This window comes from Nerophis lumbriciformis, linkage group LG39 (assembly GCF_033978685.3).
Source record: "Nerophis lumbriciformis linkage group LG39, RoL_Nlum_v2.1, whole genome shotgun sequence".
Classification (NCBI taxonomy): Eukaryota; Metazoa; Chordata; class Actinopteri; order Syngnathiformes; family Syngnathidae; genus Nerophis; species Nerophis lumbriciformis.
Window position 1 is genome coordinate 8,554,519 of NC_084586.2, and position 27,993 is coordinate 8,582,511.

General features: G+C 37.6%; 2 protein-coding genes across 4 annotated transcripts in view; both read left to right on the top strand.

Annotated features, from left to right (window-relative positions):
* kcnn2 (potassium calcium-activated channel subfamily N member 2) overlaps nucleotides 1-21,147 on the top strand; it is a 150,197-nt gene extending 129,050 nt beyond the window's left edge. For 2 of the 3 annotated variants that reach the window (XM_061932111.2, XM_072912719.1), the window contains exon 9: nucleotides 20,126-21,147. In XM_061932111.2, coding sequence (XP_061788095.1) covers nucleotides 20,126-20,386 — 261 coding nt within the window. In that variant the 3' untranslated portion in view covers nucleotides 20,387-21,147. The remainder of the gene's footprint in view (nucleotides 1-20,125) is intronic. The other variant, XM_061932109.1, reaches the window with a different exon arrangement.
* A 382-nt stretch (nucleotides 21,148-21,529) lies between these two features.
* Nucleotides 21,530-27,993, top strand: part of drg1 (developmentally regulated GTP binding protein 1) — a 47,086-nt gene continuing 40,622 nt past the window's right edge. Inside the window, exons 1-2 of the mRNA XM_061931739.1 lie at nucleotides 21,530-21,736; nucleotides 23,617-23,740. Coding sequence (XP_061787723.1) covers nucleotides 21,698-21,736; nucleotides 23,617-23,740 — 163 coding nt within the window. The 5' untranslated portion in view covers nucleotides 21,530-21,697. The remainder of the gene's footprint in view (nucleotides 21,737-23,616; nucleotides 23,741-27,993) is intronic.

Consider the following 27,993-nt stretch of genomic DNA (forward strand, 5'->3'; position numbering starts at 1 on the left):
TGTTGTAAGAGTTGTTGTAAGTGTTGTTGTAAGATTTTTTTGTAGGTGTTGTTGTAAGAGTTGTTGTAAGTGTTGTTGAAGAGGTTCTGTGCTGTTTTAAGAGTTGTTGTAAGTGTTGTTGGAATAATTGTAGTAAGGGTTGTTGAAGAGTTTTTGTAAGTGTTGTTGAAAGAGTTATAGTAAGAGTTGTTGTAAGTGTTGTTGTAAGATTTGTTGTAGGTGTTGTTGTAAGAGTTGTTGTAAGATTTGTTGTAAGTGTTGTAATAGTTTTTGTAAGTGTTGTTGAAAGAGTTATAGTAAGAGTTGTTGTAAGTGTTGTTGTAAGAGTTATGTAAGAGTTATTGTAAGTGTTGTTGTAAGAGTTGTTGTAAGTGTTGTTGTAAGATTTGTTGTAGGTGTTGTTGTAAGAGTTAATGTAAAATTTGTTGTAAGAGTTGTAAGAGTTTTTGTAAGTGTTGTTAAAGAGTTGTTGGAAGAGTTGTTGAAAGAGTTGTTGGAAGAGTTGCTGTACGTGTTGTTGTAAGAGTTGTTGTAAGTGTTGTTGAAGAGTTGTTGTAAGTGTTGTTGTAAGAGTTGTTGTAAGTGTTGATGGAATAATTGTAGTAAGGGTTGTTGAAGAGTTGTTGTAAGTGTTGTTGTAAGAGTTATGTAAGAGTTGTTGTAAGTGTTGTTGTAAGACTTGTTGTAAGTGTTGTTGTAAGATTTGTTGTAGGTGTTGTTGTAAGAGTTAATGTAAAATTTGTTGTAAGAGTTGTAAGAGTTTTTGTAAGTGTTGTTGAAGAGTTGTTGGAAGAGTTGTTGAAAGAGTTGTTGGAAGAGTTGCTGTACGTGTTGTTGTAAGAGTTGTTGTAAGTGTTGTTGAAGAGTTGTTGTAAGTGTTGTTGTAAGAGTTGTTGTAAGTGTTGATGGAATAATTGTAGTACGGGTTGTTGAAGAGTTGTTGTAAGTGTTGTTGTAAGAGTTATGTAAGAGTTGTTGTAAGTGTTGTTGAAGAGTTGTTGTAATTGTTGTTGGAATAATTGTAGTAAGTGTTGTTGAAGAGTTGTTGTAAGTGTTGTTGAAAAGTTGTTGGAAGAGTTGTTGTGTTGTTTTAAGAGTTGTTGTAAATGTTGTTGTAAGTGTTGTTGGAATAATTGTAGTAAGTGTTGTTGAAGAGTTGTTGTAAGTGTTTTTGGAAGAGTTATAGTAAGAGTTGTTGTAAGTGTTGTAAGAGTTTTTGTAAGTGTTGTTGAAGAGTTGTTGGAAGAGTTGTTGTGTTGTTTTAAGAGTTGTTGTAAATGTTGTTGTAAGAGTTTTTGTAAGTGTTGTTGAAAAGTTGTTGGAAGAGTTGTTGTGTTGTTTTAAGAGTTGTTGTAAATGTTGTTGGAATAATTGTAGTAAGTGTTGCTGAAGAGTCATTGTAAGTGTTGTTGGAAGAGTTATAGTAAGAGTTGTTGTAAGTGTTGTAAGAGTTGTTGTACGTGTTGTTGAAGAGGTTCTGTGTTGTTTTAAGAGTTGTTGTAAGCGTTGTTGTAAGAGTTATAGTAAGAGTTGTAGTAAGTGCTGTTTAAGAGTTGTTGTAAGTGTTGTTGTAAGAGTTATAGTAAGAGTTGTTGTAAGTGCTGTTGAAGAGTTGTTGTAAGTGCTGTTCAAGAGTTGTTGTAAGAGTTGTTGTAAGTGTTGTTGTAAGAGTTGCTGTAAGTGTTGTTGTAAGATTTGTTGTAGGTGTTGTTGTAAGATTTGTTGTAGGTGTTGTTGTAAGAGTTGTTGTAAGTGTTGTAAGTGTTGTTGGAATAATTGTAGTAAGTGTTGTTGAAGAGTTGTTGTAAGTGTTGTTGTAAGAGTTATAGTAAGAGTTGTTGTAAGTGTTGTTGAAGTGTTGTTGTAAGAGTTGTTTTAAGTGTTGTTGAAGAGTTGTTGTAAGAGTTGTTGTAAGTGTTGTTGTAAGAGTTTTTGTAAGTGTTGTTGAAAGGTTGTTGGAAGAGTTGTTGTGTTGTTTTAAGAGTTGTTGTAAATGTTGTTGTAAGTGTTGTTGGAATAATTGTACTAAGTGTTGTTGAAGAGTTGTTGTAAGTGTTGTTGTAAGAGTTATAGTAAGAGTTGTTGTAAGTGTTGTTGAAGAGTTGTTGTAAGTGTTGTTGGAATAATTGTAGTAAGTGTTGTTGAAGAGTTGTTGTAAGTGTTGTTGAAATGTTGTTGGAAGAGTTGTTGTGTTGTTTTAAGAGTTGTTGTAAATGTTGTTGTAAGTGTTGTTGGAATAATTGTAGTAAGTGTTGTTGTAAGAGTCGTTGTAAGTGTTGTTGGAATAATTGTAGTAAGTGTTTTTGAAGAGTTGTTGTAAGTGTTGTTGTAAGAGTTATAGTAAGAGTTGTTGTAAGTGTTGTTGAAGAGTTGTTTTAAGAGTTGTTATAGGTGTTGTAAGAGTTGTTGTAAGATTTGTTGTAGGTGTTGTTGTAAGAGTTGTTGTAAGTGTTGTTGTAAGAGTTGTTGTAAGTGTTGTTGTAAGAGTTGTTATAGGTGTTGTAAGAGTTGTTGTAAGATTTGTTGTAGGTATTGTTGTAAGAGTTGTTGTAAGTGTTGTTGTAAGAGTTGTTGTAAGTGTTGTTGGAATAATTGTATTAAGGGTTGTTGAAGAGTTGTTATAAGTGTTGTTGTAAGAGTTTTAGTACGAGTTGTTGTAAGTGTTGTTGTAAGAGTTGTTGTAAGTGTTGTTGTAAGATTTGTTGTAGGTGTTGTTGTAAGAGTTGTTGTAAGATTTGTTGTAAGAGTTGTTGTAAGTGTGTAAGTGTTGTTGAAGATTCATTGTAAGAGTTGTTGTAAGTGTTGTTGTAAGAGTTGTTGTAAGTGTTGTTGGAATAATTGTAGTAAGGGTTGTTGAAGAGTTGTTGTAAGTGTTGTTGTAAGAGTTGTTGTAAGTGTTGTTGTAAGAGTTGTTGTAAGTGTTGTTGTAGGTGTTGTATGTTGTTGGAAGAGTTTTTGGAAGAGTTGCTGTACGTTTTGTTGTAAGAGTTGTTTTAAGTGTTGTTGAAGAGTTGTTGTAAGAGTTGTTGTAAGTGTTGTTGGAATAATTGTAGTAAGGGTTGTTGAAGAGTTGTTGTAAGATTTGTTTTAGGTGTTGTTTTAAGATTTGTTGTAGGTATTGTTGTAAGAGTTGTTGTAAGTGCTGTAAGAGTTTTTGTAAGTGTTGTTGAAGAGTTGTTGTAAGAGTTGTTGTAAGTGTTGTTGGAATAATTGTAGTAAGTGTTGTTGAAGAGTTGTTGTAAGAGTTGTTGTAAGTGTTGTTGTAAGAGTTGTTGTAAGTGTTGTTGTAAGATTTGTTGTAGGTGTTGTTGTAAGAGTTGTTGTAAGATTTGTTGTAGGTGTTGTTGTAAGAGTTGTTGTAAGTGTTGTTGTAAGAGTAGTTATAAGTGTTGTTGGAATAATTGTAGTAAGTGTTGTTGAAGAGTTGTTGTAAGTGTTGTGTAAGAGTTATAGTTAGAGTTGTTATAAGTGTTGTTTTAAATGTTGTTGTAAGAGTTGTTGTAAGTGTTGTTGGAATAATCGTAGTAAGTGTTGTTGAAGAGTTGTTGTAAGTGTTGTTGTAAGAGTTATAGTAAGAGTTGTTGTAAGTGTTGTTGAAGAGTTGTTTTAAGAGTTGTTGTAAGAGTTGTTGTAAGAGTTGTTGTAAGAGTTGTTATAGGTGTTGTAAGAGTTGTTGTAAGATTTGTTGTAGGTGTTGTTGTAAGAGTTGTTGTAAGTGTTGTTGTAAGAGTTATAGTAAGAGTTGTTGTAAGTGTTGTTGAAGAGTTGTTTTAAGAGTTGTTATAGGTGTTGTAAGAGTTGTTGTAAGATTTGTTGTAGGTGTTGTTGTAAGAGTTGTTGTAAGTGTTGTTGTAAGAGTTGTTGTAAGTGTTGTTGTAAGAGTTGTTATAGGTGTTGTAAGAGTTGTTGTAAGATTTGTTGTAGGTATTGTTGTAAGAGTTGTTGTAAGTGTTGTTGTAAGAGTTGTTGTAAGTGTTGTTGGAATAATTGTATTAAGGGTTGTTGAAGAGTTGTTATAAGTGTTGTTGTAAGAGTTTTAGTACGAGTTGTTGTAAGTGTTGTTGTAAGAGTTGTTGTAAGTGTTGTTGTAAGATTTGTTGTAGGTGTTGTTGTAAGAGTTGTTGTAAGATTTGTTGTAAGAGTTGTTGTAAGTGTGTAAGTGTTGTTGAAGAGTCATTGTAAGAGTTGTTGTAAGTGTTGTTGTAAGAGTTGTTGTAAGTGTTGTTGGAATAATTGTAGTAAGGGTTGTTGAAGAGTTGTTGTAAGTGTTGTTGTAAGAGTTATGTAAGAGTTGTTGTAAGTGTTGTTGTAAGAGTTGTTGTAAGTGTTGTTGTAGGTGTTGTATGTTGTTGGAAGAGTTTTTGGAAGAGTTGCTGTACGTTTTGTTGTAAGAGTTGTTTTAAGTGTTGTTGAAGAGTTGTTGTAAGAGTTGTTGTAAGTGTTGTTGGAATAATTGTAGTAAGGGTTGTTGAAGAGTTGTTGTAAGTGTTGTTGTAAGATTTGTTTTAGGTGTTGTTTTAAGATTTGTTGTAGGTATTGTTGTAAGAGTTGTTGTAAGTGCTGTAAGAGTTTTTGTAAGTGTTGTTGAAGAGTTGTTGTAAGAGTTGTTGTAAGTGTTGTTGGAATAATTGTAGTAAGTGTTGTTGAAGAGTTGTTGTAAGAGTTGTTGTAAGTGTTGTTGTAAGAGTTGTTGTAAGTGTTGTTGTAAGATTTGTTGTAGGTGTTGTTGTAAGAGTTGTTGTAAGATTTGTTGTAGGTGTTGTTGTAAGAGTTGTTGTAAGTGTTGTTGTAAGAGTAGTTATAAGTGTTGTTGGAATAATTGTAGTAAGTGTTGTTGAAGAGTTGTTGTAAGTGTTGTGTAAGAGTTATAGTTAGAGTTGTTATAAGTGTTGTTTTAAGTGTTGTTGTAAGAGTTGTTGTAAGTGTTGTTGGAATAATTGTAGTAAGTGTTGTTGAAGAGTTGTTGTAAGTGTTGTTGTAAGAGTTATAGTAAGAGTTGTTGTAAGTGTTGTTGAAGAGTTGTTTTAAGAGTTGTTGTAAGAGTTGTTGTAAGAGTTGTTATAGGTGTTGTAAGAGTTGTTGTAAGATTTGTTGTAGGTGTTGTTGTAAGAGTTGTTGTAAGTGTTGTTGTAAGAGTTGTTATAGGTGTTGTAAGAGTTGTTGTAAGGTTTTTTTTGTAGGTGTTGTTGTAAGAGTTGTTGTAAGTGTTGTTGTAAGAGTTGTTGTAAGTGTTGTTGGAATAATTGTAGTAAGGGTTGTTGAAGAGTTGTTATAAGTGTTGTTGTAAGAGTTTTAGTACGAGTTGTTGTAAGTGTTGTTGTAAGAGTTGTTGTAAGTGTTGTAGTAAGATTTGTTGTAGGTGTTGTTGTAAGAGTTGTAAGATTTGTTGTAAGAGGTGTTGTAAGAGTTTTTGTAAATGTTGTTGAAGAGTTGTTGTAAGTGTTGTTGCAAGAGTTGCTGTAAGTGTTGTTGTAATAATTGTAGTAAGGGTTGTTGAAGAGTTGTTGTAAGTGTTGTTGTAAGAGTAGTTATAAGTGTTGTTGGAATAATTGTAGTAAGTGTTGTTGAAGAGTTGTTGTAAGTGTTGTGTAAGAGTTATAGTTAGAGTTGTTATAAGTGTTGTTTTAAGTGTTGTTGTAAGAGTTGTTGTAAGTGTTGTTGGAATAATTGTAGTAAGTGTTGTTGAAGAGTTGTTGTAAGTGTTGTTGTAAGAGTTATAGTAAGAGTTGTAAGTGTTGTTGAAGAGTTGTTTTAAGAGTTGTTGTAAGAGTTGTTGTAAGAGTTGTTATAGGTGTTGTAAGAGTTGTTGTAAGATTTGTTGTAGGTGTTGTTGTAAGAGTTGTTGTAAGTGTTGTTGTAAGAGTTGTTATAGGTGTTGTAAGAGTTGTTGTAAGGTTTTTTTTGTAGGTGTTGTTGTAAGAGTTGTTGTAAGTGTTGTTGTAAGAGTTGTTGTAAGTGTTGTTGGAATAATTGTAGTAAGGGTTGTTGAAGAGTTGTTATAAGTGTTGTTGTAAGAGTTTTAGTACGAGTTGTTGTAAGTGTTGTTGTAAGAGTTGTTGTAAGTGTTGTAGTAAGATTTGTTGTAGGTGTTGTTGTAAGAGTTGTAAGATTTGTTGTAAGAGGTGTTGTAAGAGTTTTTGTAAATGTTGTTGAAGAGTTGTTGTAAGTGTTGTTGCAAGAGTTGCTGTAAGTGTTGTTGTAATAATTGTAGTAAGGGTTGTTGAAGAGTTGTTGTAAGTGTTGTTTTAAGAGTTTTGTAAGAGTTGTTGTAAGTGTTTTTGTAAGAGTTGTTGTAAGTGTTGTTGTAAGATTTGTTGTAGGTGTTGTATGTTGTTGGAAGAGTTTTTGGAAGAGTTTTTGGAAGAGTTGTTGTAAGTATTGTTGGAAGAGTTGTTGTAAGTGTTGTTGGAATAATTGTAGTATGGGTTGTTGAAGAGTTGTTGTAAGTCTTGTTGTAAGAGTAATGTAAGAGTTGTTGTAAGAGTTGTTGTAAGTGTTGTTGTAAGAGTTGCTGTAAGTGTTGTTGTAAGATTTGTTGTAGGTGTTGTTGTAAGATTTGTTGTAGGTATTGTTGTAAGAGTTGTTGTAAGTGCTGTAAGAGTTTTTGTAAGTGTGGTTGAAGAGTTGTTGTAAGTGTTGTTGGAATAATTGTAGTAAGTGTTGTTGAAGAGTTGTTGTAAGAGTTGTTGTAAGTGTTGTTGTAAGAGTTGTTGTAAGTGTTGTTTTAAGATTTGTTGTAGGTGTTGTTGTAAGAGTTGTTGTAAGATTTGTTGTAGGTGTTGTTGTAAGAGTTGTTGTAAGTGTTGTTGTAAGAGTAGTTGTAAGTGTTGTTGGAATAATTGTAGTAAGTGTTGTTGAAGAGTTGTTGTAAGTGTTGTTGTAAGAGTAGTTGTAAGTGTTGTTGGAATAATTGTAGTAAGTGTTGTTGAAGAGTTGTTGTAAGTGTTGTTGTAAGTGTTGTTGAAGAGTTGTTTTAAGAGTTGTTGTAAGAGTTGTTATAGGTGTTGTAAGAGTTGTTGTAAGATTTGTTGTAGGTGTTGTTGTAAGAGTTGTTGTAAGTGTTGTTGTAAGAGTTGTTGTAAGTGTTGTTGTAAGAGTTGTTATAGGTGTTGTAAGAGTTGTTGTAAGATTTGTTGTAGGTGTTGGTGTAAGAGTTGTTGTAAGTGTTGTTGTAAGAGTTGTTGTAAGTGTTGTTGGAATAATTGTAGTAAGGGTTGTTGAAGAGTTGTTATAAGTGTTGTTGTAAGAGTTTTAATACGAGTTGTTGTAAGTGTTGTTGTAAGAGTTGTTGTAAGTGTTGTAGTAAGCTTTGTTGTAGGTGTTGTTGTAAGAGTTGTTGTAAGATTTGTTGTAAGAGTTGTTGTAAGTGTTGTAAGAGTTTTTGTAAATGTTGTTGAAGAGTTGTTGTAAGAGTTGTTGTAAGTGTTGTTGTAAGAGTTGTTGTAAGTGTTGTTGGAATAATTGTAGTAAGGGTTGTTGAAGAGTTGTTGTAAGTGTTGTTGTAAGAGTAGTTGTAAGTGTTGTTGGAATAATTGTAGTAAGTGTTGTTGAAGAGTTGTTGTAAGTGTTGTTGAAGAGTTGTTTTAAGAGTTGTTGTAAGAGTTGTTATAGGTGTTGTAAGAGTTGTTGTAAGATTTGTTGTAGGTGTTGTTGTAAGAGTTGTTGTAAGTGTTGTTGTAAGAGTTGTTGTAAGTGTTGTTGTAAGAGTTGTTATAGGTGTTGTAAGAGTTGTTGTAAGATTTGTTGTAGGTGTTGGTGTAAGAGTTGTTGTAAGTGTTGTTGTAAGAGTTGTTGTAAGAGTTTTAATACGAGTTGTTGTAAGTGTTGTTGTAAGAGTTGTTGTAAGTGTTGTAGTAAGCTTTGTTGTAGGTGTTGTTGTAAGAGTTGTTGTAAGATTTGTTGTAAGAGTTGTTGTAAGTGTTGTAAGAGTTTTTGTAAATGTTGTTGAAGAGTTGTTGTAAGAGTTGTTGTAAGTGTTGTTGTAAGAGTTGTTGTAAGTGTTGTTGGAATAATTGTAGTAAGGGTTGTTGAAGAGTTGTTATAAGTGTTGTTGTAAGAGTTTTAATACGAGTTGTTGTAAGTGTTGTTGTAAGAGTTGTTGTAAGTGTTGTAGTAAGCTTTGTTGTAGGTGTTGTTGTAAGAGTTGTTGTAAGATTTGTTGTAAGAGTTGTTGTAAGTGTTGTAAGAGTTTTTGTAAATGTTGTTGAAGAGTTGTTGTAAGAGTTGTTGTAAGTGTTGTTGTAAGAGTTGTTGTAAGTGTTGTTGGAATAATTGTAGTAAGGGTTGTTGAAGAGTTGTTGTAAGTGTTGTTGTAAGAGTTATGTAAGAGTTGTTGTAAGTGTTGTTGTAAGAGTTGTTGTAAGTGTTGTTGTAAGATTTGTTGTAGGTGTTGTATGTTGTTGGAAGAGTTTTTGGAAGAGTTGTTGGAAGAGTTGTTGTAAGAGTTGTTGTAAGTATTGTTGGAAGAGTTGTTGTAAGTGTTGTTGGAATAATTGTAGTAAGGGTTGTTGAAGAGTTGTTGTAAGTGTTGTTGTAAGAGTTATGTAAGAGTTGTTGTAAGTGTTGTTGTAAGAGTTGCTGTAAGTGTTGTTGTAAGATTTGTTGTAGGTGTTGTTGTAAGATTTGTTGTAGGTATTGTTGTAAGAGTTGTTGTAAGTGCTGTAAGAGTTTTTGTAAGTGTTGTTGGAATAATTGTAGTAAGTGTTGTTGAAGAGTTGTTGTAAGAGTTGTTGTAAGTGTTGTTGTAAGAGTTGTTGTAAGTGTTGTTGTAAGATTTGTTGTAGGTGTTGTTGTAAGAGTTGTTGTAAGATTTGTTGTAGGTGTTGTCAGAGTTGTTGTAAGTGTTGTTGTAAGAGTAGTTGTAAGTGTTGTTGGAATAATTGTAGTAAGTGTTGTTGAAGAGTTGTTGTAAGTGTTGTGTAAGAGTTATAGTAACAGTTGTTATAAGTGTTGTTGTAAGAGTTGTTGTAAGTGTTGTTGGAATAATTGTAGTAAGTGTTGTTGAAGAGTTGTTGTAAGTGTTGTTGTAAGAGTTATAGTAAGAGTTGTTGTAAGTGTTGTTGAAGAGTTGTTTTAAGAGTTGTTGTAAGAGTTGTTATAGGTGTTGTAAGAGTTGTTGTAAGATTTGTTGTAGGTGTTGTTGTAAGAGTTGTTGTAAGTGTTGTTGTAAGAGTTGTTGTAAGATTTGTTGTAGGTGTTGTTGGAAGAGTTGTTGTAAGTGTTGTTGTAAGAGTTGTTGTAAGTGTTGTTGGAATTATTGTAGTAAGGGTTGTTGAAGACTTGTTATAAGTGTTGTTAGAGTTTTAGTACGAGTTGTTGTAAGTGTTGTTGTAAGAGTTGTTGTAAGTGTTGTTGTAAGATTTGTTGTAGGAGTTGTAAGAGTTAATGTAAAATTTGTTGTAAGAGTTGTTGTAAGTGCTGTAAGTGTTGTTGAAGAGTTTTTGTAAGAGTTGTTGTAAGTGTTGTTGGAATAATTGTAGTAAGGGTTGTTGAAGAGTTGTTGTAAGTGTTGTTGTAAGAGTTATGTAAGAGTTGTTGTAAGTGTTGTTGTAAGAGTTGTAAGATTTGTTGTAGGTGTTGTATGTTGTTGGAAGAATTTTTGGAAGAGTTGTTGGAAGAGTTGCTGTACGTTTTGTTGTAAGAGTTGTTTTAAGTGTTGTTGAAGAGTTGTTGTAAGTATTGTTGGAAGAGTTGTTGTAAGTGTTGTTGGAATAATTGTAGTAAGGGTTGTTGAAGAGTTGTTGTAAGTGTTGTTGTAAGAGTTATGTAAGAGTTGTTGTAAGTGTTGTTGTAAGAGTTGTTGTAAGTGTTGTAAGATTTGTTGTAGGAGTTGTAAGAGTTAATGTAAAATTTGTTGTAAGAGTTGTTGTAAGTGCTGTAAGAGTTTTCGTAAGAATTGTTGAAGAGTTGTTGGAAGAGTTGTAAGTGTTGTTGGAAGAGTTGTGTTATGATCCGCTGCCCGGATCACATTCTGTTTGTTTTCAAGTCACTTGTGTTTTCAGCACCTCTTGAGTTTGTTTGTTTCTGTTGCCATGACGGCAGATTACAGTCACCTGCCTCTGGTTAGTGTTCCGGACACGCACCTGTTGCCCGGGCACTAGTCAGAGGGCTATTTATTTTATGCGCTGGCCTCACTCGGTCTGTTGGTCTTGTTTGCTCCCATGCAACAAGTTACGCTCCTAGTTTCGCTCATAGTCTGCATTTTTTATATTAGCATCTTTTGGCTACCCTTTTGTTTTCTGTGTCGTGGGCACCGCGCAGCATATTTTGTTCTACAACTAGAATAAATCATTTATTCTCACCTGCAAGCTGCTTCCTGACATCCCTCTGCATCTTGAAAAGACGACCTCCGGCATCACAATGCCACGCAAGCGTAACAAGTTGTTGGAAGAGTTGTTGGAAGAGTTGTTGTACGTGTTGTTGTAAGTGTTGTTGAACAGGTGCTGTGCTGTTTTAAGAGTTGTTGTATGTGTTGTTGTAAATGTTGTTGGAATAATTGTAGTAAGTGTTGTTGAAGAGTTGTTGTAAGTGTTGTTGTAAGAGTTATAGTAAGAGTTGTTGTAAGTGTTGTTGAAGAGTTGTTGTAAGTGTTGTTGTAAGATTTGTTGTAGGTGTTGTTGTAAGATTTGTTGTAGGTGTTGTAAGAGTTGTTGGAAGTGCTGTAAGAGTTTTTGTAAGTGTTGTTGAAGAGTTGTTGTAAGTGTTGTTGTAAGAGTTGTTGTAAGTGTTGTTGTAAGATTTGTTGTAGGAGTTGTAAGAGTTAATGTAAAATTTGTTGTAAGAGTTGTTGTAAGTGCTGTAAGAGTTTTCGTAAGAGTTGTTGAAGAGTTGTTGGAAGAGTTGTAAGTGTTGTTGGAAGAGTTGTGTTATGATCCGCTGCCCGGATCATATTCTGTTTGTTTTCAAGTCACTTGTGTTTTCAGCACCTCTTGAGTTTGTTTGTTTCTGTTGCCATGACGGCAGATTACAGTCACCTGCCTCTGGTTAGTGTTCCGGACACGCACCTGTTGCCCGGGCACTAGTCAGAGGGCTATTTATTTTATGCGCTGGCCTCACTCGGTCTGTTGGTCTTGTTTGCTCCCATGCAACAAGTTACGCTCCTAGTTTCGCTCATAGTCTGCATTTTTTATATTAGCATCTTTTGGCTACCCTTTTGTTTTCTGTGTCGTGGGCACCGCGCAGCATATTTTGTTCTACAACTAGAATAAATCATTTATTCTCACCTGCAAGCTGCTTCCTGACATCCCTCTGCATCTTGAAAAGACGACCTCCGGCATCACAATGCCACGCAAGCGTAACAAGTTGTTGGAAGAGTTGTTGGAAGAGTTGTTGTACGTGTTGTTGTAAGAGTTGTTGTAAGTGTTGTTGAACAGGTGCTGTGCTGTTTTAAGAGTTGTTGTATGTGTTGTTGTAAATGTTGTTGGAATAATTGTAGTAAGTGTTGTTGAAGAGTTGTTGTAAGTGTTGTTGTAAGAGTTATAGTAAGAGTTGTTGTAAGTGTTGTTGAAGAGTTGTTGTAAGTGTTGTTGTAAGATTTGTTGTAGGTGTTGTTGTAAGATTTGTTGTAGGTGTTGTTGTAAGATTTGTTGGAAGTGCTGTAAGAGTTTTTGTAAGTGTTGTTGAAGAGTTGTTGTAAGTGTTGTTGGAAGAGTTGTTGTAAGTGTTGTTGTAAGATTTTTTGTAGGAGTTGTAAGAGTTAATGTAAAATTTGTTGTAAGAGTTGTTGTAAGTGCTGTGAGAGTTTTCGTAAGAGTTGTTGAAGAGTTGTTGGAAGAGTTGTAAGTGTTGTTGGAAGAGTTGTGTTATGATCCGCTGCCCGGATCATATTCTGTTTGTTTTCAAGTCACTTGTGTTTTCAGCACCTCTTGAGTTTGTTTGTTTCTGTTGCCATGACGGCAGATTACAGTCACCTGCCTCTGGTTAGTGTTCCGGACACGCACCTGTTGCCCGGGCACTAGTCAGAGGGCTATTTATTTAATGCGCTGGCCTCACTCGGTCTGTTGGTCTTGTTTGCTCCCATGCAACAAGTTACGCTCCTAGTTTCGCTCATAGTCTGCATTTTTTATATTAGCATCTTTTGGCTACCCTTTTGTTTTCTGTGCCGTGGGCACCGCGCAGCATATTTTGTTCTACAACTAGAATAAATCATTTATTCTCACCTGCAAGCTGCTTCCTGACATCCCTCTGCATCTTGAAAAGACGACCTCCGTTATCACAATGCCACGCAAGCGTAACAAGTTGTTGGAAGAGTTGTTGGAAGAGTTGTTGTACGTGTTGTTGTAAGAGTTGTTGTAAGTGTTGTTGAACAGGTGCTGTGCTGTTTTAAGAGTTGTTGTATGTGTTGTTGTAAATGTTGTTGGAATAATTGTAGTAAGTGTTGTTGAAGAGTTGTTGTAAGTTGTTGTAAGAGTTATAGTAAGGGTTGTTGTAAGTGTTGTTGAAGAGTTGTTGTAAGTGTTGTTGGAAGAGTTGCTGTAAGTGTTGTTGTAAGATTTGTTGTAGGTGTTGTTGTAAGATTTGTTGTAGGTGTTGTTGTAAGAGTTGTTGGAAGTGCTGTAAGAGTTTTTGTAAGTGTTGTTGAAGAGTTGTTGTAAGTGTTGTTGGAATAATTGTAGTAAGTGTTGTTGAAGAGTTGTTGTAAGTGTTGTTGTAAGAGTTATAGTAAGAGTTTTTGTAAGTGTTGTTGAAGAGTTGTTGTAAGTGTTGTAAGAGTTGTTGTAAGTGTTGTTGTAAGATTTGTTGTAGGTGTTGTAAGAGTTGTTGTAAGAGTTGTTGTAAGTGTTGTAAGAGTTGTTGTAAGTGTTGTAAGAGTTTTTTTAAGTGTTGTTGAAGAGTTGTTGTAAGTGTTGTTGTAAGAGTTTTTGTACGTGTTATTGTACGATTTGTTGTAAGTGTTGTTAAAGAGGTGTTGTGCTGTTTTAAGAGTTGTTGTATGCGTTGTTGTAAATGTTCTTTTAAGAGTTGGTGTATGCGTTGTTGTAAGTGTTGAAGAGTTATTGTAAGCATAATTGGAAGAGTTGTTGTAAGTGTTGTTGTAAGAGTTGTTGGAAGAGTTGTTGGAAGAGTTGTTGGAAGGGTTGTTGGAAGAGTTGTTGTAAGTGTTGTTGGAAGAGTTGTTGGACGTGTTGTGGTAAGAGTTGTTGTAAGAGTTGTTGTAAGAGTTGTTGTAAGAGTTGCTGTAAGTGCTGTTGTAAGTGCTGTTGGAAGAGTTGTTGGAAGAGTTGTTGGAAGAGTTGTTGTAAGTGTTGTTGTATGTGTTGTTGGAAATGTGGTAAGAGTTGTGGTAAGAGTTGCCTTGTTGTCATCACATGTTCATGGTATTTAAAAGCATTCTGCTTTTAAATACCATGAACATATCATGGTATTTATCATGTATACAAATAAATTTGTGCATATATATATATATATATATATATATATATATATATATATATATATATATATATATATATGTATATATATATATATATATATATATATATATATATATATATATATATATATATATATATATATATGTATGTGTGGGAAAAAAAAAAAAATAATATATATATATATATACATACATATATATATATATATATATATATATGTCCATCTATTTTCTACAGCTTGTCCCCTTCGGGGTTGCGGGGGGTGTGGTAGCCTATCTCAGCTGCATTTGGGCGGAAGGCGGGGTACACCCTGGACAAATTGCCTTATTTATATATATATATATGTATATATATATATATATATATATATATACACATATGTGTATGGCTTCCATCTCCTCAGGTACTTCATCCAGTTCCTCCTGAGGGATCCCGAGGCGTTCCTAGGCCAGCTGGGAGACAGTCTTTCCAATGTTTTTTGAGTCTTCCCCATTAACTCCTATCGGATTGACTATCCCTATCCCCAGGGAGGTATTCGGGGGGCATTCCAAGCCTCTCAACCTATCTCTAAATGAGAGCCTTGCCACCCTACGTAGGAAACTCCTTTTGGCCGCTTGTGTCCTTTTGGTCACAACCCAAAGTTCATGACCATAAGTGAGGAACGAATACTGACCTGTAAATTGAAAGCTTTGCCTTCCAGCTCTGCTCCTTCTTCACCACGATGGGCCGATGCAGGGTCGGCATCAGTGCGGACGCTGATCTGTTAACAAGACCCTGATGTACTTGAACTCCCCCACTTGGATCTTATCCCATACCCAGGAGAGGGCAGTCCACCCTTTTCCGAGAGCAAACCATAAACTCGGACTTGAAGGTGCTGATTCTCAACCAAGTCACTTAACACTCAGCTGTGAACTGATCCAGTGAGAACTGAAGATCACAGACAGAAGCCATCAGGACCACATCATCTGCAAAAAGCAGAGACCTAATCCTGCAGACAACAAAGCGGATCCCCTCATGGTTGTAACACGCTTCGTAAATTTGTCCATAAAAAGTATTAACAGAAGCGTTTCAGCCAATTCTCACTGGAAACAGGTCCAACTTACTGCCGGCACAGGGAGCGGACCGCCACAATCAGGCGGTCTGATACCCCATACTCCTGGAACACTCAGCACAGGACTTCCTCAGGGACACTGTGGAATGTCTTCTTTAAGTTGCCAAAACACATGTCAACTGATAGGATGAACTCCCATGCATCCTCAAGGACTCTGCCCAGAGCTGGTCCGCAGTTTCACAACAAGTACGAAAACCACACAAACCTTTTGGATCCAAATTTTGACTATTCGTAGTGGTACTGTTCGTCTTCAAAGAAATATAGAAATATGTTTAAAAATATATATACAATCTAGAAAATACCAGCCAATAAGTATTGTGTTGTTTTTGACATACAGAACTAGGAATGTATACCGAGCAGAGGTGGGACCAAGTCATTGTTTTGCAAGTCACAAGTAAGTCTCAAGTCTTTGCCCTCAAGTCCGAGTCAAGTCCCGAGTCAAGACAGGCAAGCCCCGAGTCAAGTCCAAAGTCAAGACTGGAAAGTCTCAAGTCAAGTCCTAAGTCCTGCATTTTGAGTTTCGAGTCCTTTCAAGTCCTTTTAACCACAGACTAATATATTAACACAGATTGTGTATGCTTTTCAAACGCTGTATTTATTTATTAAAACAAGTGCATTTTAAATTGCAGGAAAGAAAATTGTGCTGACATTGCACTTTATAATAGCACTATTAACCAGTCATTTTAAACATTAACTCATTCCTTTACAGAACAAACACAGTGAAAAATAAAGTGCAAATGTACTTATTTGTACAAAAGTGTTAACATTGAAAAAACATGACATATACGTGAACATAACAAAAAAGTTGTACTTTTTATATGTCAGGGCCCTATGCTGCATTGCATTTGCAAAAGACCAAATTAGCCAAGAGTCTGTCAGTCATTTGTGCACGATGGGGGCGTAGTATGATGCCACCATGGCTGAAAACTCGCTCCACTGGAGCACTGGAGGCAGGCACTGCCAAGACTCTCATGGCCACTCGGAACAGTGAAGGAAGAGTCTTCATGTTCAATGCCCAGAACAAAAGGGGGAGAGAGTTGTTTTGGGTTGGTGCACTACTTGTAAGTGTATCTTGTGTTTTTTATGTTGATTTAATTAAAAAAAGAAAAGAAAAAAAAATTATTTCTTGTGCGGCCCGATACCAATCGATCCACGGACCAGTACCGACCGGGCCGCGGCCCGGTGGTTGGGGACCACTGAGGTAAACAACCAACAGTATGTCAGAAAGCTAGCTAAAACGGTACACATATTCATAATATAGTATACATTTTAACTGACCTTTATTTGACTATTTTTGTCTTTTTTTAGGTGGCTAAAATACGCGGTGCTGCTGACCGCCGTCTAACGTTACTAATTTGATTGGCTGTTGTACTGAGACCACACCAGCTGACACACGCAACGCTGATAGACAAGTACACAATGAAAAATACGGAGCGCTCCCGAATAACTTTTTCATCTTTGGGTTTTGGGGAAAGTAGCAAGTCATGTCAAGTCATGTCAATTCAAAAGGCTCAAGTCCAAGTGAAGTCACAAGTCATTGATGTTAAAGTCTAAGTCGAGTTGCAAGTCTTTTTACATTTTGTCAAGTCGAGTCTAAAGTCATCAAATTCATGACTCGAGTCTGACTCGAGTCCAAGTCATGTGACTCGAGTCCACACCTCTGATACCGAGTACCAGTATTTTTTAGTACCGGTTCCCAATTGGGTTGGTCCTCCTGGACCGTGAAGATTCAGGACACACGATACTGCTATCAGTATTTTTTATCCAGCTGACTGTGGTAATTATGACACATTGTCACAATGGTTACACATTAGCTGGTAATCATTACAAGTAGGAAGACCACACAACACATAACACAACAATGAATCCTCCAAATTCCTCCAAAGAGTTATCAGTTTCAAGTGAACACCACTTAACTCATGACCGCCGCTACATCAACCGTCCACCTCGCCATCCACGAATTCACAGGCTAATAATAACCCCTGCTGTGAGATGTGACATCATGTTGCTGGTGTACAACCTGGTGATGCTAATATACAATTCCAATGAATACAAACACAATGATGAATCTTTACAAGAAGACGACAAAACAACTGGACTAAGAACCATAGTTGTCTTTTTAAGACCTAAAAAGCAGCCTTTGATAAAAGTATTCGCTGGTGTGAGATGTTAGATCATGTTACTGGTGTACAGTGTTGGGTTAGTTACTGAAAACCAGTAACTAGTTAGTTACAGTTACTAGTTACTTTATTTCAAAAGTAACTCAGTTACTAACTCAGTTACTTACACCAAAAAGTATTGTGTTTCTGTGAAAAGTAACTATTTAGTTACTTTTTTTTTTTTCTAATTAAGGCTCCCATTAATGCCCTTTTAGCCTTCATTTCAGTACTGTTATTGCACTGGAGAATAATACAATCTGTTGATCAACTTGACATGCATTTGCATCACTGAACTCTGCTAAGCCATGTGGTCTACCGGTACATACAACACACAAAGACAAAGATATGTTTCAAAGGGCCAATTTATTTTGGGACAGAACAAATTGACAAAACTATTTTAAATAGCTGCAACATAACATACATAAGTAACAAACCGCATAACAACAACATGTCACAACATAGCTGTAAACCTGGCTTCACCCAAGGAAGGCACACAAGACATGAGTATATGTCATGTCACTATATACAGCACACATACTGCTATATACACGCCTAACCAGGCCTTTTTTTCTCTCAAAGAATTGTGAAATAAAATCATGTCTTCATGAGATCAACACTGTACTGAAGCCCAGAACACTCTACGCATTTCCCCAGTTGTAGTTTAGAGAAAAGGAAAGATTGGCCTGGCCCACTAGGATCCCTCTTTGTTTGTGAACTTTATAGTCTATACATTTAGAGTGATGTGATGATCAAACACTCTAGAAGTCTAGAATGAAAGACTACATAGGAGAATTGACATACCTTGTGTGTACCTTCATGTGAGGAATGATAAGCAGAGGCAGAGTTTTGAGTGTTTTCTTTAGCTTGATTTCCATGTTTATGTACTCACTGTCTAATGTGTCCAGCTGCCTGAAATAGGGTGACTCCACTGTAGAAATAGCCTGCATGTCTTCTAGCACATGTCTCTATCAATGTTGTCCTGGCTAGCAGTCCCTCCGTTAAAATCCAGCCACTGTTGTTTAGGTGGAGGTGAAGTGTGTCTCTCTTTACTAGCTTTGTCGAAGCATGTTGCTTTTGTAGCTGTTCCAGCAGATTTGAATTGCTGTTTTGGGCAGTAGATGGGATCTTTGATCCAAGGCACAACTTACATTTAACTAAAATGTTATTTTCTTTGTGCTGGACAAAAGAAAAGTAGTGAGAATATCTCCATGTTAAGAAACTCGGCTTCGGCTATGCCATGATGTCTTGTTAGTAAACACAGACACGCCCCCCTCCCTTCCCCACACCCACACAGAGCGCGCCTCTTCCTTGTGACACAGGAACATTCAGAAGGACGACACCGTTCAATAAAACACTCAGATCTCCTCAGTTTCTAGCCGATACTATATAGAAAATAACGTAAAATAACGCAGTAACGCATCATGTAACTGAGTTACTGAATATAAAAAATAACGCGTTACCGCCAAAAATAACGGCGTTACAACACTGCTGGTGTACAAGCTGTTGATGCTGAAACGGACTACTGAAACCCTAACCATGGTTATTCAACCATGAAACGGACTACTAAAACTCTAACCATGATTATTCAACAATGAATTGGACTACTAAAACCCTAACCATGATTGTTCAACCATGAAACGGACTACGAAAACCCTAACCATGATTATTCAACCATGAAACGGACTACTAAAACCCTAACCATGATTATTCAACCATGAAGCGGACTACTAAAACCCTTAACCATGATTATTCACCCATGAAATGGACTACTAAACCCCTAACCATGATTATTCAACCATGAAACGGACTACTAAAACCCTAACCATGATTATTCAACCATAAAACGAACTTCTAAAACCCTAACCATGATTATTCAACCATGAAACAGACTACTAAAAAACCCTAACCCTGATTATTCAAGATGTTCTAGCTGAGAAGCCTTCAATATTGGTGTTTGTCCTGTTGTCTTCTCCACATCTTCTACCAGCTTGGTGTTGACGTCCGCCATGCTCTTGCTCTGCTTCACTGCTCCTTGAGTTCTGCAACACTTGGGTCAAGTTCAACAACCTGTACCTCTTCCCAACTTTGGACTTACACGTTTTGTCTTTGGTTGCACTTGTTGATGTCACTGCCTCAAGTCTCAAGTCACAAGTCTCACCAGAGTTTGACCGGAAGGAGAGATGAACAATGAAGTCTTCCCACCTCACTTTGTGGTTCACGTACTACGGCCTTTTGAAGTCCTTGAGATTTTACTTTTCGTGTTCCAAGTATGCAGACTTTAGAGGGTTTGAGCACGGGAAGTGTTTAGAAGTGTCTGACAGCGTGTAGAGGGCTCACAAAGAAATGAACATAGTAGTCATAAACTAGCATCCTACTGTATATGTATATAACTTAGTGTTTGAACAACAATGTATATAACTTAGTGTTTGAACGACAATATATATAGGTTAGTGTTTTAACAACACTATATACAGTATAACTTAGTGTTTGAACAACAATATACATAACTTAGTGTTTGAACAACAATGTATATAACTTAGTGTTTGAACAACAATATGTATATAACCTAATGTTTGAACAACAATATATAATTTAGTGTTTGAAAAACAATATATATAACTTAGTTGGTTTATATGATGTGTGGATGATCCAGTGATCCGTGAATTAATGCACGCAAATCTTTGACTATTAAGTCGTTTACGATTCATATCGGGTGTTTGTTCCTTCCCTAATAATGATCGTATTGTGCCATCATTTCACGTATGTAACATGATCTTGCTTCTTTGTACATAACTTTATTCATCGTAAACTAACATTTAGTAACTTTTGAAATAAGATTTTATTTCAGCTGCTGACAGAAAACCATCCCCAACATTTAGGACCTTGTTTTATAACCTACATATTTCAATGACAGAAAACAATCTTCAAACTTCAGGACCTTGTTTTATAACCTACATATTTCAATGACAACAAACACTCTTTAAACTTTAGGACCTTGTTTTATAACCTACATATTTCAATGACAAAAAACAATCTTCAAACTTTAGGACGTTGCTTTATAACCTACATATTTTAATGACAGAAAACAATCTTCAACATTTAGGACCTTGTTTTATAACCAACATATTTCAATGACAGAAAACAATCTTCAAACTTTAGGACCTTGTCTTATAACCTACATATTTCAATGACAGAAAGCATCTTCAAACTTTACCAAAGGCCCTGGGGCCCCACGCCACGTTCCCCTCCACTTCCAGCACACTGGTCTTTGGTCTGAGGTGACTTAGGGAGGTCAAGTCTCAGCCTGGTTATTACTGGTTAAGTTGATTTCACTGCTGCAGAAGGGGATTGATTTGATACATTTTCCAAACTGGCAAATAAGAGCGTTTATGTCGCGATTGATTCAATTTGTTTTCCTGTTTGCTGCTGAGAGAGTTATTCCATGTTCTTAGCTAAAGGGTTATTTCCTCTCCTTGTGCCAGACTCAGAACATAATGTACGACATGGTGTCGGACCTGAACGAGCGAGGGGAGGACATGGACAAGAGGATCGCGTTGTTGGAGACAAAGCTGGAGACTCTGCTGACCAACTTGCAGGCTCTGCCAGGACTCATCAGTCAGGTGATCAGCCAGCAGCACAGGGACTTCCTGGAGGTGCAGCTCCAGCCTCGAGACAGACACAGCCCCGAGTCGCGGCGCAGGTCTTCGTCCACGGTGCCGCCCACCTCCTCCGAGAGCAGCTAGGGTCCACAGAAGGCAAGGCCTCCATTTTTGCCATCATATGGCCAAGTTGCATTGATCTCAAAGCCTTATGGCTTCAAGAAGTATTATCCCTATTCTGATGACAGAATCCAAGATGGCGGATAACACTTTGTGGCTTTCTATTACCTCAGCGCTGCTTGCCTCGGTCGACTAGTGCACTAAAATAGTGCTTCCCAGACTAGAGTGACAGCAGACCTAGAATCCTTTAGATCATTTTGCAAATAATCCACGTAAACGCTTCCGAGTCTCACACCGCACTTTTGTATTAATAATCAATAACAACCGATATCTAATGACATATTTGAATTGATCAAAGGAGATTTGGGCATGGGTTTATTTGTAGTTCTTATGAATCCAGTTGGAGGTCCACCACCCTCTCTGAAATACACAACCTGTCCACAGACTCAATAGTGGATCTTGTCTTGCTGTGTTTCCACTTCCTATCCCCTCGGCTGGACGAACTCGCTGAAACCGAATCTACCTTAAAGAAAAGTACTATTTTTGTATGTTTTGATGAGGACAAGTTTAACAATAATCAACAACAAGCAGATTCAGCGTACCAAGCATGAGATTTTCACCTACATGCTTCCTGAATATGGAATAAAAGCCAAGCAATCTAAGAAGAAATGTGTTCTGGACTCACCCCACACACACAAGTTATATCATTCATCAAATTGCTTTTTTTTTTTACAGGTCAAGATTTTGGTGAGTTGTATGCATAAGCAAAAATTATAAATGTGACTGGCAACCGAGCTCTGACGCGTCTGATTTTATTTTCATCACCATCATGTGTACTTCCTTAAATAGTGGCCTTAATAAATGCCACGTCTCAACGGAGACTTCTAAAACAAATAATTTACAACATCATACAAGTAGACGTGTTTATGCAATATTAATGAACACCTGGTACTCTCTGCAGTTGAGTAAACAATCAGCAGTGGACAACAATATTCCCTTTGTAATACGAGATGGCAATCAAGAAAGTTTTCAGCTCCCAAATTTCAGCAAAATAGTGATCAAATGGAGATTTTACTGTGTGTGACGTAAATAAAAAATATACGATGTTTAAAATATCTCACGCTGCCGACTTTGTGTGAAATCTACCGTTTCATTTCAACGGCTTCACTCATTCTCGCGAGAATTGGCAACCGGAAGTGCTTCGTGTCACTGACGCCTGCGTGCTACAGAAGTGTGGGCGCTTGCTAGCCGTGCACATTTTGAACTTTTCCCACGTTCTTATGTGTCAAGTTTTCAAATTTCTAGCGTCAACGCAGATTGATACAAGAAAGCATCATGAGCATACTCGCCAAAATAGCAGAGATTGAAAATGAGGTAAGAAGGAAATATGTGTCGCTCGCTAGGTAATAAATCAGACATGCTGTAGCTAGATGCTAGCGTGTAATGCTAATATAAATGATAGCGCCTTTTCTCACTAATTATGTCATTGTGTAACCCAAATAACTTATCATGGCGATATTGACTTGAAGCTTTATCACCCGGTTTTGCGACTATTGTTAAGCAACGATCGATCCATGGTAGTATGGAGCCGGTAAACGTTGACCGATGTGACGTTTTCACCTTGGTGAATTTTTTTTAAACTGAATTATCATCCTCCATTACAGAATTAACCACTGTTAATTTAATTTTTACCGTATGTACATTGTTACGCAACACAAGTACTCAGTCATGTATGACTGTTTTGTTATGCTATCAAATACATATATATATTTTATACTTGTGGCAAACGAGCATCTCAAATACACAATAATTACTTAATTTTATTGCAATGTGAATAGTGAATCAAGCAGAAGCCCAAACAAAGCGTAATTCCCGGGTAAAATACATACATATAATTAAAATATCAATTATAGCTGGCCAGTGTCTAAAATGAATGTATAGCATGTAGGGGTGTAACGGTACACACACATTTCGGTTCGGTACGTACCTCTGTTTAGAGATCACGGTTCGGTTAATTTTCGCTACAGTAAGAAAACAACAAAATGTAAATTTTTTGGTTATTTATTTACAAAATTTGTAAACAATGGCATAACATACATATACACACAAGGTCCTTTGCCAGGGTTAATGTGGTCAACACATATAAATAAAAACTAAATAAGATAAGGCTCAGAATGGTTTCTTAACAAAACCTTTCTACATACAAAGTGCTTTTTTTGATTGATTGAGACTTTTATTAGTAGATTGCACAGTACAGTACATATTCCGTACAATTGACCACTAAATGGTAACACCCGAATACGTTTTTCAACTTGTTTAAATCGGGGTCCATGTTAATCAACATTAAACTGCCCCAAGTTGTTGCTCAGATTAAATAAAATAACAACACTTTTCTTTTACATATAAAAAGTGCAACATTAAACAGTTTCAAGTCAACTCAGCCTCAGATTACCCCCCCCAGCCTGGCTCATTGTTCTTCCACCATAGAAGTGGGTCAAAATCTAGTTTTTAATGCAATATGGATTTAAATCTGCTGCTATAAAAACATTTGTTATTGCTTTAGCCCTGTGTTGCACCTTTCCTGCTTCCGGCTCCCAGACCGTAGTCGAGGAGCGCAGGGGAGACACTCCTCCAGGGCCGATGTATTCTCGGGGACAACACCCTTCACACTACCCGGCAGTGGGTCTCCACAGCTCCGGACTATAGGGTAAATGAGGAGTCCAGCGATTAGTTGCAAAACGTGGCTTTATTGAGGTCTTGCACACAGCCAATCCAACAAAAAACACTAGCCACTCCCCACAATCACGTTACCGTTCCCTCACCTCGCTCGCCCACACACTCACTTAACGTCACTCACCTCACATGCTGTCACATATTAAAGGGCCACACACACACATAAGCTACTCTCATAACACCTGCCTGACTCGCCGAGGAGAGGCTGCTTGAATGCGGTGGTGACGCTTCTAATGGGTTAGCATGTTTGACATGTTGTCAGAAGCAGCTGCTGAACAATATCGGCAAACCTTCCTCCTCCATTGTTGTACCGCGCAGCCAAAGTGTTCCCAAACGGGAGATTAATATGTCCGTGTGGAAACTCGTTCGGTACACTTCCGAACCGAACCGAAACCCCTGTACCGAAACGGTTCAATACAAATACACGTACCGTTACACCCCTAATAACACAACCTTAATTTCTTTAGAAGAATATTTGTGTATGTAGTGGTTATTGTCAGGCTAAAGTGTTGTTGTTGTAGATGGCCAGGACACAGAGGAACAAGGCCACGGCTCACCACTTGGGTCTGCTTAAAGCCCGTCTGGCCAAACTGAGGCGGGAGCTCATCACCCCAAAGGGAGGCAGCGGTGGCGGCACCGGGGAAGGTAACGTCTACTCAAACTGTTCGACGTCGTCAAACATCCTCACATTCAGAGTCCGTTACCAAATACATCGTCAAACATCCTCACATTTAGTGTCCGTAACCAAAAACATAATCAAACATCCTCACATTCAGAGTCTGTTACCGAAAACATCGTCAAACATCCTCACATTCAGAGTCCCTTACCAAAAACATTGTCAAACATCCTCACATTCAGAGGCATGACTGTTACTAAATACATTGTCAAACATCCTCATATTCAGAGTCATGACTATTACCAAAAACATTGGCAAACATCCTCACAGTCAGAGCCATGACTGTTACCGAAAACATCGTCAAACATCCTCACATTCAGAGCCACGACTGTTACCAAAAACATTGTCAGTCATCCACACAGTCAGAGCCATGACTCATTAAAAACATTGGCAAACATCCTCACAGTCAGAGCCATGAGTGTTACCAACAACATTGTCAAACATCCCCACATTCAGAGTAATGACTATTACCAAAAACATGTCAAACATCTTCACATTCGGAGTAGGGCTGGGGAGTAAGGCTGGGCGATATGGCCTTTTTTTAATATCTCGATATTTTTAGGCCATGTCACGATACACGATATATATCTCGATATTTTGCCTGAGCCTTGAATGAACACTTGATGCATATAATCACACCAGTATGATGATTCTATGTGTCTACATTAAAACATTCTTGTTCATACTTCATTAATATATGCTAATTTCAAACTTTCATGCAGAGAGGGAAATCACAACTAAGTCAATTTACCAAAACTGTATTTATCAAACAGTTATTAAGCAGTGGCACAAACATTCATGTCATTTCAAAACAGAAAGTGCAATATTGTCAGAGACATTCTAAAACAAGCTGAGTGCACTTTTGTGCATGATGTCACTAAGATAGCATACCAAAACAACACTAAATTAAAGTGCACTTTTTGTACAGAACGTCACTACAATAGTTTAAAACAAATAAAGTGCACTTTTGTGCATGATGTCACGCAAGATATTTCAATAACTGTCAAATAAAAATGAGCTGCATAATAGGAAATCCAATAGTGTATTTCCTTCGCTATGTGGTAGGTTCCTGCGGACGTTATCTCCTTCTGTTGTTGACTATTTTTAATACGGTGTTGATGTGGAAATGGTTGCCTAGACATTTTGTTGGTGTGGTACCGAACGGAGATGTTAACATGCGGAGTAAGCAGTCTTCATTCTCTAGCAGGTGACTTTTCAAATGATGCTACATATTAGAAGTAATGCTACTTTTAGTAGCAACGCTTGTACGGTTGTCTGTTAGACATATTCCCACTTGAAGCCAAAATACCACCAGACGATGGACCCCCTGCTGTTTTTTTGGAAATTAATTATTCCTTCATTTGTTACCATATTCGCACCTTCTTTCTCTCGTATTACCACTCGCACCACAGCTAACGTTACCCATGCCGCTACCTCTCTGCTCCGCAACGGCGATACGTATGTGACGTATGTAAGAAAGTGCGCTTGTTTTATGTCTCTGTAAAAAAAGAGAGACAACAAAGAGTGAGAGAAGCCTGTAGTGTAATGCCCGCAGCTAAAAGCAACTGTGTGAGAACGTATACTCCAATATCACGATAAAGTCATTTTCTATATCGCACAGAGACAAACCCGCGATATATCGCCCAGCCCTAATTCAGTGTTACCAAAAACATTGTCAAACATCCTCAAATTCAGTCATGACTGTTACCAAAAACATTGTCGAACATCCTCACATTCAGAGTCATGACTGTCACCAAAAACATCGTCAAACATCCTCACAGTCAGAGCCTTGACTGTTTCCAATAACATTGTCAAACATCCGCAGATTCAGTCATGACTGTCACCAAAAACATCGTCCAACATACTCACATTCAGAGTCCGTTACCAAAAACATGGTCAAATATCACAGTCAGTCATGACTATTACCGAAAACATCGTCAAACATCCTCACATTCAGTCTGTACCAAAAACATTGTCAAACATACCGTATTTTCCGCACTATAAGGCGCACCGGATTATTAGCCGCACCTTCTATGAATTACATATTTCATAATTTTGTCCACCAATAAGCCGCCCCGGACTATAAGCCGCGCCTACGCTGCGCTAAAGTGAATGTCAAAAAAACGCTGCGCTAAAGTGAATGTCAAAAAAACAGTCAGATAGTTCAGTCAAACTTTAATAATATATTGAAAACCAGCGTTCTAACAACTCTGTCCCAAAATGTACAAATGTGCAATCACAAACATAGTAAAATTCAAAATGGTGTAGAGCAATAGCAACATACCGGTAATGTTGCTCGAACGTTAATGTCACAACACACAACACACAAAATAAACATAGCGCTCACTTTCTGAAGTTATTCTTCATTCGTACCGGTAAATCCTTCGAATTCTTCGTCTTCGGTGTCCGAATTGAAAAGTTGCGCTAGCGTGGCTTCCAAAATGGCGGGCTCCGTCTCTTCGAAATCATCGGATTCAGTGTCGCTGTTGTTGTGCAGCAGTTCTGTGAATCCTGCCTTCCGGAAAGCTCGGACCACAGTTGTGACAGAAATATCTGCCCAGGCATTTACAATCCACTGGCAGATGTTGGCGTATGTTGTCCGGCGTTGTCTGCCCGTCTTAGTGAAGGTGTGTTCGCCTTCGGTCATCCATTTTTCCCACGCAGTTCGCAGTCGTGATTTGAATGCCCTGTTGACACCAATATCCAGCGGTTGGAGTTCTTTGGTTAATCCACCCGGAATGACGGCGAGTGTTGTATTTGTGTGCTTCACTTGTTTTTTGACACCATCTGTGATGTGGGCGCGCATAGAGTCATATATCAACATGGACGGAGCAGCGTGAAAAAAGCCACCCGGCCGCTTCGCGTAAACTTCCCTTAACCACTCGCTCATCTTTTCTTCATCCATCCATCCCTTCGAGTTAGCTTTTATGATGACGCCGGCTGGAAAGGTCTCTTTTGGCAAGGTCTTCCTTTTGAATATGACCATGGGAGGAAGTTTCTGGCCATTAGCATGGCAAGCTAGAACCACCGTGAAGGACGACTTTTCATTCCCAGTGGTGCGAATATTCACCGTACGTGCTCCCGTTATATCAACAGTGCGGTTCACAGGAATATCAAAAGTCAGTGGAACCTCGTCCATGTTGATAATGTTCTCTGGCCGGATCTTTTTTTCCGCTATCTTCTTTTTACAATATGCACGGAAAGTAGCCAGCTTTTCTTTAAAGTCGTTAGGCAGTTGCTGTGAAACAGTGGTCCGTGTGCGGATGGAGAGATTGCGTCTTTTCATAAACCGAAAACACCAAGAAGCACCACCTTTAAAATCATCCAGGTGAAGTTCGCTTGCTAGCGTTGTTGCCTTCATTCGAATAGTGATGGTGCTGACACTTCTGCTTGCTGCTCTCTGCTCAACAACCCACTGTTCGAGTTCGTCCTCCAACTGTTGCCATCGTGCTTTGTTCCCTCGGAAGCTCTGTTTTGTCTTCTTTACCTGGCGCAGGTCATCTTCTTGCTTCCTTCACCTACGCACCATTGATTCATTTATGTTATATTCTCTTGCTGCTGCTCTATTTCCGTGTTCTTCGGCATGACTTATTGCCTTAAGTTTAAATTCTGCGTTATAAGCGTGTCGTTTAGTAGGAGCCATTTTGTAGTCTGGTCTTTACAGATGTAGACAAACAAAGGAAATGAAACGAAATATCCGCGCGCTTCTTTTTCTTCCGGGGGCGGGCGGTAGGTAGCGCTTCCTGTTCTATGGGGGCGGGTGCTTACCTTGGCGGTTGCTTGCGTAGAAGAAGAAGCACTTCCTGTTCTACCGGGAAAAAAGATGGCGGCTGTTTACCGAAGTTGCGAGATCGAAACTTTATGAAAATTAATCGTAATAAAGCGCACCGGGTTATAAGGCGCACTGTCATCTTTTGAGAAAAATTGTGGTTTTTAGGTGCGCCTTATAGTGCGGAAAATACGGTACTCACATTCAGAGTCTGTTATCAAAAACATCGTTAAACATCCTCACATTCAGAATCATGACTATTACTAAAAACATTGTCAAACATTCTCACATTCAGAGTCATGACTATTACTAAAAACATTGTCAAATATTCTCACATTTAGAGTCATGACTGTTAGCAAAAACATCGTCAAACATCCTCACATTCAGAGTCCGTTACCAAAAAAATCGTCAAACATCACAGTCAGTCGTGACTGTTTCCAAAAACATTGTCAA